This window comes from Heterocephalus glaber, unplaced genomic scaffold (genome assembly GCF_053883595.1).
Source record: "Heterocephalus glaber isolate CG9 unplaced genomic scaffold, H.glaber_assembly_v1.0 deba00001737, whole genome shotgun sequence".
In the NCBI taxonomy this organism is placed as follows: domain Eukaryota; kingdom Metazoa; phylum Chordata; class Mammalia; order Rodentia; family Bathyergidae; genus Heterocephalus; species Heterocephalus glaber.
Window position 1 is genome coordinate 1,198,175 of NW_028258445.1, and position 13,026 is coordinate 1,211,200.

The following is a 13,026-nucleotide window of genomic DNA, read 5'->3' on the forward strand; positions in this document are numbered from 1 at the left end:
TGCTAGATTGAAAGTTTGGTTAATAAACAGTAAGTTAAAAAAAGAGAGAGGAGCAAATTAATTTAAAATGAAAGATAACTTTAAGATAAAATCATCTGTTGCTTAAAAAAAAAGATAGAAATAGCAATGAAAAAGAAAAAAGAACATAATTAAGAGCCTTTATCACAAAGCCTTTAGAAGATGGAATGAAAGAAATCTAATAACATGGAAAAAGTGAAGCGCCTCTTACTTTTATTCTGAAAACAGTGTTAAATACATTTTATACTTGTAAATGCCTTATGTAGACACAGGCAGTCTCAAAGTGTTCACTGTTTATTCCTTCTCAACAGGAGTCAAAATTATACCAAATGTACCCTGTATTTAAGAGCACACATTTGGTACATGGATGTCCAAAACTCTTAAAACAAATCTCGATTACTGGGTAATTGCTTTTGCTTCCATATACTGCATAATAACTTAAAATACGTATAAAACTCATTTTTATGAATCATTCTGTTCAGTTATAAAAGGAAAGAAAAATTAATATCAATTGTCATCTATTCCAGTGTTTAAACGAGGCTTAATGGATTTTAAAATTTCAATTAATTCAAAGTGTACAAGAAAACTCAAAAATTTATTGAACTTATAAATCACTCAAAAGTGAAAAATACTTCACAATTTTATTGTTTACTTTTAAATGTTTTAAAACATTAATGTCTCTCATAGATTTCTTGAGAAATATGCAGAGGAGCAAATTCAATTTAAGTTATGCTGATAGAAAATAATAGTGCCTCTGGTAAAATGAAAAATATTTACTTATCATGTGCACTAAAGAAACAAATGCATAATACTATCTTATTTTTCATTTTAACCTCTATTAAATATTTTAAATGCAATATCATTTTATATGTATTAAATCTTTCAGAGTATTGAGGGGAACAGGGCAAGGAGAAAAATAATCTATGGCATACTGCTCTTACAATTTTTGTGATTTTAGGTTTTCATAAAACTGCAGCTCATATTCTAGACTTAATTTCAGGGAAATGATCAAGTCATAATGTCCAATCGATCATTCTAGATTTCAATTTAAATGTATGTCATCATTAATAATACAGTCCCATATTAAAGGATGAGATATACGCTTTGAAATATTTAAAGAGCATTTCTAAAGTGATCTGTTCATTTCAAGTGTTTTTGAATGATAATCTACTCAACTCTTCCAATATAGAGTAGCCAACATTGCATTCTAAAACATGATAGTTGGTTTGTTTTAAAAAAAATCATAAAATTTCCAGGATGTAGTAGATTCAATTTTAAAATGCATATAGACCAGAAAGAAAAAGATAAGTATATTTTAAATATTTTAAATGAATGAATTTTACTTATTTGTATTCTGAGATAAAATATAAATAACAAGCAAAACTATGCTGTCACCTGTGTATCTTATTAAGAAAAAACGGTTATTACGTGAAAAATTATAATGGGTCATGACTCATGAAAGAAATCAAACACACACACACACACAAACAAAACCTATTTAGAAGCAGGTATGATGAAAATATGGAGATGTCTATATGTAGAAGTGGACCCTGGGACATTATTACATTTATCGGTGCCCAGCTACCAGCCCCAGTGAGCAAATATATTCCCACTCCTTCATAAACATCTGGCACCCAAACTACTGCCTGCAATTCCAGGAAGTATGAGGGGTGGGCAAGAGACACAAAGGCCCAGTGTGGGAATCCAGGTGATTCGCTGCTTCCTAACAAACCCTGTGCGCTCTCCTGCCACCCTAAGGAGGCCCAGGCTATGCCCTGTGGCACAACTGCTTCACATCCCAGGACCAGGCCACATGCCTCTGAGATCCTGGTCCCACAGCCAGAGCATTTCTTTAGAGTTGTACTGACCAGAATGTCCTCTGAGATCTTAACTTGATTATTTTTCTCTCTTTTGTTATAAAATTCTCTTCATACATTTAACTTAGATAAACTAAATGTAAAAATGAATGTATAAATCCTCTGTATTTTGTCAGAAATAATATACATGGATATTCACATAGTCCCTCTCACATGCACATACTCCATGGCATGCAAATATCACTGCTACAGTATATTTCTCATTCAATGCAGTCCCACAAAAAAACCATGAAAAACGTGATGGAACAAAGATGTTTTAAAGATCTATATAATTCATAGAAATGTGACTCTAAAAGCATCACTAACATTACAACTATTTCCTATTAGAGAAGTATGCCAATGGTAATCTCTGTCTATATACTGTACTCATTCAGTGGAATATACTAAAAAGACTGTAAAATATAGAAATATTTTTAGCTTCTCATATAGTTTTTTGAAAGTAATCACTCATAATTTACAAAAGTGTTCAAAAACTAACAATTTAATGAACTGGCCCAGAAAGGCATGAACTTCATTAGTTAATGATTAGAATTAAAGGAGTGTAGTCCGGCCCAAATTGAAATGTGTCAGTTATGACATTTCTGATAACCATGTAGACCTTAAATGGTGGTTTTCACATTTGAAAAAGTATGATTTATTTCTCTGAAGAGCCACATGTGGTTATTATTCCCATTCCTTTATGTAAGATAAATAAAATCATAAGATTTATTTAATAAAGCATTCTAGTACAAACGTTAACATATCCTAATGAGAACAAAGGTGTTTGAATTTATTCTATAACGTTTGTTCACACTATTCTATATGACAGGGCTTTTACAATGAATCTTTCACCCTTTCTTTATATTTCTAGATACTTAGAAAATGTTAACCTTTTAACCAGCAATCTAAGCACAAAAACAGATACATAATGCATGCATCTCTCACGCCATTTCTATGAGCTTACGTTAGGAAAATAACAGAGTTGAGATGCTTTTCGATGAAACTTGGTTTAACAAGTTGCTGTTTGTGTAGTGAATGATGTTGCCCATTTTCCCATATACAGGTCTGTGGATTGACACACAGATGACTGTAAAATGAGAATATGCAGCAAAAACACGGTACCTCTCCAAGAAGGCATGGAATGACAGGAACCTTATGCATTTTATAGCCTCTCCATGGTGTGTATAATTTCACCAGGGAAATACATGACCAATATTCAAAGAACATTGCTCAAATACTTCGCAGGCTTACGCCGAACGTAAGTTTGTCCTCTAACAGCCTTAAATTGCTTGGACAAGCAGTCGGCAGCTGGTAATGTCTTTGGAGTGAATTCATAAACACCATGAATATCCACTCGAGACCTAAAATGCATAAAGTCAGAGCAGGTGAGTAACCAACCTTGGCGAAATATCGCATCCTTGCTGCATAAAGGCACCCAAGGAAAACCAGAGACTATTAAAAATCCCAAATTCATTAGTTGATTCACTACTTTGTGTTTCTCTTCCATCTTCAAACTCCTCAGTGTGCCATTCGTAGGGGCTAAATCTGCTGACCAGGAATAAAACTACACTGACCCCAATGTAGGCAAAAACAATGCACATCCAGATCTCATAGGCTAAAGGATCAAGAAATGAAAACACTCCTGGTTTGGATTTCTGGGGCTTCTTGATCATGATAGATATCCCGAGGCTCATGAAGGGCTTGGAGAAGTCAATCACTTCCTCTCTCACGAGGGTGATAGTTAACGGAGCAATTGCAATATCGGCTTTCTGTAAGGGAAACAAAGGATAGTAACAGTCCCTCGAATCACGCCAGAAAAGAATCATAGTTATATCGTGGGATCAAAGGGGAAGGAAAGGAAACCAGAGATATGACAATAATTATTCCCCTCGCAGAAGTCCAGTGAAGAATAAACAAAATAGCAATTTGCTTTCCCAAATATCTTCCATTTTTAATAATTAAACAGTATACCCACTTGTCTTAACTCTAATTACACATCTATGCTGCATCTCTGCCTGGCACCTTGGCATCATACATATATGGCCCATATGCTTTCAAGACAAAAGACATCTCTGGCTCAATTATCAGCATGCTTCCTTCTGGCTTGCACTGCAATCTTTCCTATGTCCACAAGGTAAAAAGACAGTATTTCTAGAGCAATGTGGGGTGTGGTTGATCTCAGAGACAGATCCTTGAAAGCACTGGTGACCATTCTGTCTACAACAGTTGAAAGTGAATGACTCCACCTATGAGGAGGGCCATACTTACCCCGTACACAAGTTCTCCAACCATCCCATTCCAAATTTTCGTGTCTGCATCCCTGGCACCATACTTCCCATCCCCAACAATGGTCAACTTGTACTTGAACCCACAGTGCTTAGCGATTTCTGCAGCCAGGTCAACACAGTAACCTTCATAGCGTTCATTGCCTTCAAGCATTTCGTGATTTTTCTTCATCATGACATAGGGAGATTCCTGTGTGGAAAGGCGGGACTTCAGTGGATTACAACAGCTCAGCTAATTATGCACTCTTACTGAAGCCAACCTCTGGGTTAAAGAATTGCCTGTTAGCTAAACGCAAGACAGAAAAGAGATGGTGATCAATAGTAGAGGAAAAAAAGTAAGCATGGTACTTCTGAAGCAACGGTCCTCAAATGTCTGTCCTTCTATTTTCTTAAGATGGCTTATACCTAGCCCCTTCAGAATAAGCAAGATACACAAAAATTCCACATTGTTAGTGCGTCTGCTTATTGTTTGTAATTCCTAGGGCTTAGAGGGGAAGAATGCTGCTCAATATCTATTTTACTCAACTCTAGATCTTTCATACTCTTAGCTGAGGTTAAGTCACACTGACGCCAACAACCATCATCCACCCAAAGCCCTGTATCACTGCAGATCCAAGGATAAATTCCACGTGGAAATCCAGCTCACAGCCTGTGGTGCCCAGACCAGAAGGGCTATCACCACCATGGAGAGGCACTGATTCTACCCCACCGGCTTCAGGTCTCACTTCATCTGAGAGATGAATAATATGCTAGAATAATGCTACAAGGATACCGAGAGAGGAGCTCTTTGCTAGGAACAGAAGATAGAAGAAGCATGAAAAAAAAAAATAATTCAGGACAATCTAACATTTGCCATCAGAAGGTGGCACTGAGGATACCTCAAGTCTCCATGAGGTATTTCCTTTCAATGACACCAGTGACAAGATGAGGGAAAGAATCCTCAAATGTCCAACTTGAACTTATTAAGAAATTTCCCAGAGCCATCTACCAATGTTATTAATGTAAATCCCATAGTAGCTCATCTACACTTGCAGATCATTTTATTAGAATAATGAATTTCACAAAGCTATTACCCTAGAGCTAAAATAAAACAAAATGCAATAGTTTTGTCACAATATCATATCCTGTAATGAGCTCTACTGTCTCCATTTCACTCCCATCACAGCTTACCAGCTTGATGGACAGCTCGCTTAAGCTTAGACATTAATATTCAGTTCAGATTTGCTTCGTTCATCTAATATGCATGTATTTTGTACCGGGCATCTCTGTTCAAACTAAGGGTCCAAAGAAGGGAGGTCATCCTTTTCCCCAAGGAATTCATCATTTTTATGAAGGAATAGCTGACAACATTATGAAGCCATCTAATAAATGTAAAGTTAGAGTTCATCCACAGTTGGGTGGGAACAGAAAGGCAAAGGACCTGGGGAGCGTGAGAAATATTGTTTACAACTTTTCTCAGTTGTTCACCTGGGTATGCAACAGAGTCTGAATGGTCTGTCATGCTAAATTTCTGTCTTGAAGAAGACAATGAACATCTGGAATGCCTTAGCTTGACCTTGCAGAATTCTTTCAGCAAACACGCAATAAATGGTTATAACACTGCACAATTATCTTGATATTAATTATCGCCATAAAATATAAGCAGTAACTATCCTTGGGAGAGAGTTTAAGGAAAAAAGCAGTCTGACAAAAGCAAATGTGGCTTATTACCAAAATTGTGGTGACGACAACAGTTTTGTTCTCCAGCCCAGAGGTATCGTTTCCAGGTGGCAGCTCAGTCAGGGTGACTACCATCTTGTCCACTTCGCTCCAGTACCCGATCTGAAAGAGGACATGGCAGGTAGAGCATGGACAAGTGCCTCTCCCAGGAGCAGCATGCTTCATCACTGTCAAAGCCACATCTCAATCTCAAATTATAAGTACAATCACTGAGCTTCTAAACAAAAAATGTGTCTCTTACATACGTGAATCTGAAAACCTGATACAAACCAAATAAAATCAATTCTGAAAACGTCCTGGCCTCTGGGTATCCACCTTTCATAATATCTGTGAATAATTTCTTTGAAAGTGATTGCATAGGAACACAAAACCAATTACAAACACTGACATTTTAACTGTAACAGGTAAAGGAAAGTTGTTGGATGACCAGTTATGTGCACATTTTCACCAGCTAAATTTTTGCGCCTTCTGAATGCTAAACATTCAGTAATGGATCTTTTCCTTTTTAACAGAGTCTTTTTCGACCACAGTGTTTAAAAAAGTATAGCAGTTTTACCTAAAGGTACTATTTACAATTACATGTAAATGTTACTTACCGGAAAGGAATAGATTTGACTCAGAAAAAAATATGTTTTTAGAAGTTGTTCAACACTATGCTCGTGAACGTTCTTTCCTGGGCTCTTTGGAAATTGCGATGATAACTTAGCTAACTCACCTCCAAAGACAGGCAACTGCCACTAAATCTCTAAAGATTTACCTTCCGGGGCCCATTAGTTTTGAGCTCCATGATGTTAATTGTGTAGTTTATCCTTTTCCCATTCTGGTCAAACTTTATATTTCCCGAGAGTCCTTCAACTTGAACCTGTTGAGGAAATGGAAAAGGAGCAGGATTACAAATTTACTTCAGTGAGAGATATGAACTGTACAGAACACTCTCCCTGAGCTCAGGAAAAGAAAATGACCTTGATAATGCTTCCTTCACCTTCAACACATCTGTGCATCCTTAGGAAACAATACTGCCTACCTACTGAACATAGGAATGAACAAGGAGCACTAAACCAGGAGGGCAATGTCACCTCCTGACCACTGCACTGGAGGCACTGACCTGCTTCAGGGCTCTTTCTATTTCCACACCTTGTCCCCAGGGCACTGCAGGGTTCGCCAGACAGTCTCCTGCATTTCCTCTCCGAGAAATTTCAATTCTCTGCTTCCGTAGGTTGCGGAAGGCTTCGGTCATCACTTGAACAGCGTCATAGGTGAGGGCGGAAGTGTACTGGAAAGGACCACACACATTCAGGAACTTGCTGCTCACTGGCAAACCCCTCTGCGGGTGTTCACCATGCAATGCAATGCCCTGCCGAGAACTCAAGAGAGTTCAAACACAGCAGGCACATCTAGAAGCCCAAGAAGCCACGAGAAGTACTATGCAATGTTGGTACTAAGGAATGCGCTTTTAAAATTTTCATATTTTGAGACAGGGTCTTGATACGTAGTCCAGGCTGGCCTTGAACTCACTATGTAGGTCACGTCGGCCTTGAACTCACTACGATCCTCCTGCCTCAGCCTCCCAAGTGCTGGGATGAAAGGTGTGCACCACCATGCCCAGCTTGGAATGTGCTCTTCACTCTAAACTTTCTTTGTATGTTTATTTGCAATTCTGAGGACTGAACCTGCCTTCTCCTACATGCTAGGCAAACACTCTACAAATGAGCTACATCCCCAGCCACTTTATTTTGGCTAGTCATTTTTATTTTGAGAGAGCATCTCATAAGTTGCCCAGGCTGAACTTGAACTCATGATCCTCCTGCCTCAGCCTTCTGAGCAGATGAGACTGCACGCATGCACCATCACCAACTTGACTCTAAACATTTTCGATTATGTTAGTGTCTCAGCTTCTTAAGGTGAGATCTATCTTTTCATAGTAAGTCTGTGGCTACCTTTCTTCTAATTAGTTTTTCATTACACATAAAGCAATTTATGGCCAGTTTTGGTGATGTACAAAATTATCAAATTCAGAAGTAAATGTTCTTCCCTGTCTAATAAAAGAGTCATTGGGGAATGTGGAAAGGTTGCAGATTAGTTTCAGGACCCTTCTTGTCTAATTCAACCTGGCGATGTTCACATACACCAGGTCCCCGAGCTGACCCAGCAGAAGAGCCACGATCTTCACAGTTTCACTGTGTGCCCAGCCGAAGCCAACAGTGACCCCAGACGCGCGGTGTGCAGAGTGCGGTGGGACAGCAGAGAGCCTCCGGGAAGTGGAGCACAGAGGCAGACGGCGCCGGGCTTGGACGGCTGAGTGGGTATGACTACGCGCGTGTCATCAGTCACTGGGCAGTGCCACTGTCACTAATCACCCGCCACTGTCTGACACCAAAGCTTGGCTTACGATCTTTGCCAATGAGTAGGTCTCAATGTGAAGGCAAACTGGAACGAGTGTCCTACCGTAACGACCCGGAGACCCTCCCAGGTCTTAACTGTAATCCCAACCTAGCAGCCAGAGTTCTCAGAGTGCGCCCTGCCTCGCCGGCAAGGCAGTTCGCCCCCTCAAAACCGACCACTTGGCATCTTCTAAATTCTTTTCGGTGTCCTCACCTCCACACTTCTCTTTCTCCAGCTCCTGCTGATCTGACGGCTTTTCCTTACATAGCACGGAGGACAAGCAGTTGCCCAACCAGACCCCGAAATGGTCCGGTGTCCGGTGTCCACTGCTAAGCACCCTGTCTGCCTCCATCTATGGTCTATGGACTCCAGCTCGAGTCGGGTAATCGCACCTCAGGAGCTTCCCCAGGCCCTGTGCGGACCTCGCTCCCCGCTTCCGCTTCCTTAAAGACGGAGCTTTTGCACTCCTATCTCCAAACCCCTCCTCTGCCTGCTCTCTCCCCCTGCTCTCCATGTCTCGAGAGGGGGAGAGGGTCCACTTCTTAACCACATGTCCACCTGTCCACCCCATTTTTTGTTTCCTTCCCAGGAAAGTTCTTTGAGAGGAACTCTCTAAATGCGCCCCTTCCCAGTGACCCTGCTCGCTCTGCTCTCTTTACATGTTCTTCCATCTAGGGCTCCGAGTGCCACCCATAACCTCGAACATTCCCTCCTCAGCGCTGTCTCAGCTGTTCAGCCTCCTAACCCTTGCTGCCTTTCTGGGACCCGGTTTGTTCCCTTCTCCCACTGTCCGAGGTCTTGTGGTTTATTCTTGTCTCCTGTATCTCTCCTCCCCAGTAGAATATTTACTCCCGGGGAATGTTTACTCCACTGGATTCCCACAGCCAAGGGCAGGGGTGGGCACAATGAAGAGGCTTACCAAGAAGGAGGGCAGAAAGGAGAGGGGGGGAAGAAAGATGGTCTGAGACGTTGCTATGATTCCTGCCCTACTGACACTCACATTCACTCTCAGTCCAAAAAAAAAGAAAAAAAGAAGATATATAATCTGATCCTTATAATGTATTGTGATATTATAAGATTATAAGATGCTTATATGAGAACGGATGGCTGTCTTCTTTCAGTATGAAAGATTTTACAATACGCCACATAAGGAAACAGTTATATGCTATGATCTGTTGCCTCCACGCAGCCTGAAATTCTGTAAGTTTCCATTTTTATGAAGAAATCATAAGGTGAGGTCCTCAGCAATCCTTATGTCAATTAGTTTAGTTGAGTCATTTTCGTTTTATCATATAAACGGATAATTTTGATGAGAAATTTTAGAGAAAATGACAAAATGAGTTCAAGGCCAGGTACACTATAACTGAGTGCTAGAACTCGAAGATATTTGTGTTTATCTGTACATTTTCTAAGTTCTCTGGGGACTTGGGGGGTTTCTGGGACTAGACCCAAAGCCCAACACATGCGAATCATACCCTCTACCACAGAACTATACCTTCGCACTATCTGTACATTTTCTCTCTAAAATTTCTCCTCAGAGCTGACCAATTAAAGTTTCTTTCCTTGTGCTCAGTATCACTACAGACACACAGGTAAATCTGTCCCATGCCCTCAGTTTTCCGAGGAATGTCTAGACATTTCCTGAACATATATCTAGACACCGCTTTATATCTCCCAAATGGTTGCACTGAGAATTTTAGCTACCTCAAATCAAAAAGATCTAAAAATAAATACATAAATAAATAATCTTATTCCCCATTACTGTCTTGCAAAATCTGTAACATTTACTTTTAAACACTACATCCAAGAAAGTAGGCAAAATATAGCATGTTCCTGATTCATTTAGGCAACTTATACTAATTGATCTTTTTCTGTTATCCTGGAGGGAAAATAACCATGGATTAGTCTTCTTATACAGCAATCAGTTCATTGCCAACGTAACTCTTAAAATAATGTCTAGATCTCGAAATAGAAAACGGAACCTAAATTGAGTAAATTGGATGCTAAGAAATACTGGAATTTGTGTTAAAATTACGATATTAGCTAAAAGCCAAAAATTTTCCCTGAATCAGCTTACTCACATTCCTAGGAGAAATCTACAAAGCCACCTACTAAATGTTTTAGAAGTCTATAAATGTTGGTAGATTATATTAAAAAATAAGATCAGCTGGAATGAACTCAGTGCATCTAGGTCTGTGTAGGATGTTAGCATTATGACTTCAAGCATGTGCATACCAAGAAGAAAAAATCCTTCCAGCCTGGTTCAAATGCTCAATCTAATCAAGTCTTCAGCTTATTATAATTTTAAATTAAAAGTCACAATCACAGAAACATTGTTCTGGGCTGAGAGAAATCAACTGCTTGTGTATCCAGAGTTCCTTTGGTTTATGTTCTGCACATATGGCTCATTTATTTTCCTAAACAAGTATGCTCACATTTTTTGATTGGATACTTAAATATTTCCTTCTTATTTCACCGTTCACTAAAGTAGATGTAAATTAATTTGAAGGGAACATTGCGGCAATGTAACTATCTCCTTCTCTGAAAACAAACGCTCTCTCTCTGCCCTGATATTTGTGTTCTGTGAAATCCCTCAGCTGCACTGAAAATTTATATTTCAGTGGGGCATCATGATGTTTCCAATGCTATTTCACAATCACATCGTTTCTATGGTCCATTTTCCAAATGTGCTTTTGATTCCATTTTAAATGTATATTTATTGAGACTTATTTTTTCAAAAATAAAATGAATGTCTTTTAAATGTGCTTGTTATAGCCAATAGTCATCACACAAGCCATTTAATAATGTGTTAATCACTGCTACCAGAATATGACATATCTGACATAAAAAGGAAGGGAGAGTATGGAAAGTTCTGTCTTCATTTCAACTTTATAAATACAAAAGAGTATAAACAGGCTTCAATATAAAATTGTATGGATCATCATGATGATGACATCTTTAAACATGCCATCCACATCATGATCAAATAGGAAAGAGTTAAGAAAGTACTAAAATTTACATAAACTAAAGCGTTAAAAAATTTCCTATCAATAGTCACTATAAATTTTCTTTGAAACTTGAAATGCGATTGAGTATAGTTTAGAAAGCACTCTATTTAGCATCAGATGACAAAACTCGAGCCCATATTTTACCATTTGCTGCTCCAGGTTAACTAAAGTGTTAGGGTCTAATCTTTCTGGCAAGACAAGAGCAATGAATTCTGCATCACAGGAGGGCTGGGAAATGAGAAAAAAGGGTCACTTCCTGTTCACCCAGTGCAGCAAGCCTGAGTAAGTCTTCCTAAAAATCCCTGTGCAGCCGAGATTTTCATTCCAAACTTATAAGTAAAGATTCCAAGTTACAGGGTTTTCTTTAAGATACAGACCCAAAACTCTGTGACAAAGGGGAAATTTGAATCCAGGTCTCTGGTCCTTCGCAGGAAGGTGGCTCATCACCTGTTTCACTTGGGACAGTTTGGGAGCAGGAATTTCTGAGTTCCAGGAAACCCTTCTCGAAGGCACCCCGAGAGAGTTGTCCCTTTATCTGGGAAATGTGATACAAATAAGTCCACACATGGGGAATGAGAAGCCTGGTGATTTGCAAAATGTGCTAAAAATGTAAGTTAACGACCAGCAGTGTTGCTTGCTTTGTTCTATTGCCATCCATCTCAGGGTAAAGCTAGTCGGTTTTCACAGTGTTACAAGAACCACGACTCTGCTCCACACAGAGCAGTTCTGCAATCTGATGAGACAGGAAATGACCCACACATTGCTATATTATAAGCTCTGAAAAACCTCAGAGTAATAATTCCACTTCAACTGTTTAATCAGCAGTCCTAGGCTAATTATCATTTAAAAAATTTCCTGGACACAACTTCCTCTCCATGAAAATAGTGTTTTGTGTAATATGCTTTAGAATGTCCAGAGTTTTATGGCCTGGTAAACTTCACACACTTATTTCTAAGGTAGCATGAATTATTTAAATAAAATTATTATATACTAAATTATATTTTTCTAGAAGATCTCACAAAATACAATTCTGTTCCTTCATTTTACAAAATAATTACGGACAGGTTCAAAAATGACAAGCTCTAGAAAAAATAAGTAAATCTGTATGAAAAATTTAGAAATTCTTTTTGTCTTAAGATTTCTAACAATATCCAAAAAACCAAAAAAATCCACAAGAGAAAGAAGAGTAGGTAAAAATAGCTTATCAACATAAAATTATTCGCCTAATTTCAAATTCAGCTTCAGTCTGCCCTCTGGAAAGGAGCTGTCTGTGATAAGGTCATCTTTAATTTACTGTAAAGTGTTTTGAACATGTGCCCTTTGAAAATTCACTGCATACGGGCATAATGCCTCCTAAAATCTTCATAAAACTCCACATCGTTGGTGAGTACAGAAGCCCTGACACATTTTCCAGTGAAATCTGAGTTCCATTGGCAAGCAACCAAAATGAACATCATTGAATATTCTCTATGGATAACAAAAGTAATTTTAATCCAGGATGGAGAAAAGTTCTCCATATAAAAGTAATGTATTAAAAACAACATAGTGTTGTCCTGAATTACTGAGCCTGCCTGCTGACCTGGGCTTTGTTAAGGACTGAGCCTTTCCTATGCAGCAACTTGAAATTACATACTCAAATATTCAAATTTTCACAGCAAGCTAATCAGAGTTAACCAGACAGGAAAAGCAAGGCCAGGCAAGGCATGCTCAGGTCTGGCTCAGCCCTGGCTGAAGGCTTCCCAAGAGGGAGACCTGCCC

The 13,026-nt window shown here is 39.0% G+C and overlaps 1 protein-coding gene across 7 annotated transcripts in view; it reads right to left on the reverse strand.

Annotated features, from left to right (window-relative positions):
* Window positions 1–13,026, reverse strand: part of Gria2 (glutamate ionotropic receptor AMPA type subunit 2) — a 122,467-nt gene that overhangs the window by 19,970 nt on the left and 89,471 nt on the right. For all 7 annotated transcript variants that reach the window (XR_002390491.2, XM_013067002.3, XM_004868540.4 and 4 more), the window contains 5 exons: window positions 6,984–7,151; window positions 6,636–6,740; window positions 5,870–5,980; window positions 4,143–4,349; window positions 3,273–3,643 (listed from right to left, as the gene is read on the reverse strand). Coding sequence is in view for 6 of the 7 variants with exons in the window: in XM_013067002.3 (XP_012922456.1) it covers window positions 3,273–3,643; window positions 4,143–4,349; window positions 5,870–5,980; window positions 6,636–6,740; window positions 6,984–7,151 (962 nt within the window). In the remaining variant the exon portion in view is untranslated. The remainder of the gene's footprint in view (window positions 1–3,272; window positions 3,644–4,142; window positions 4,350–5,869; window positions 5,981–6,635; window positions 6,741–6,983; window positions 7,152–13,026) is intronic.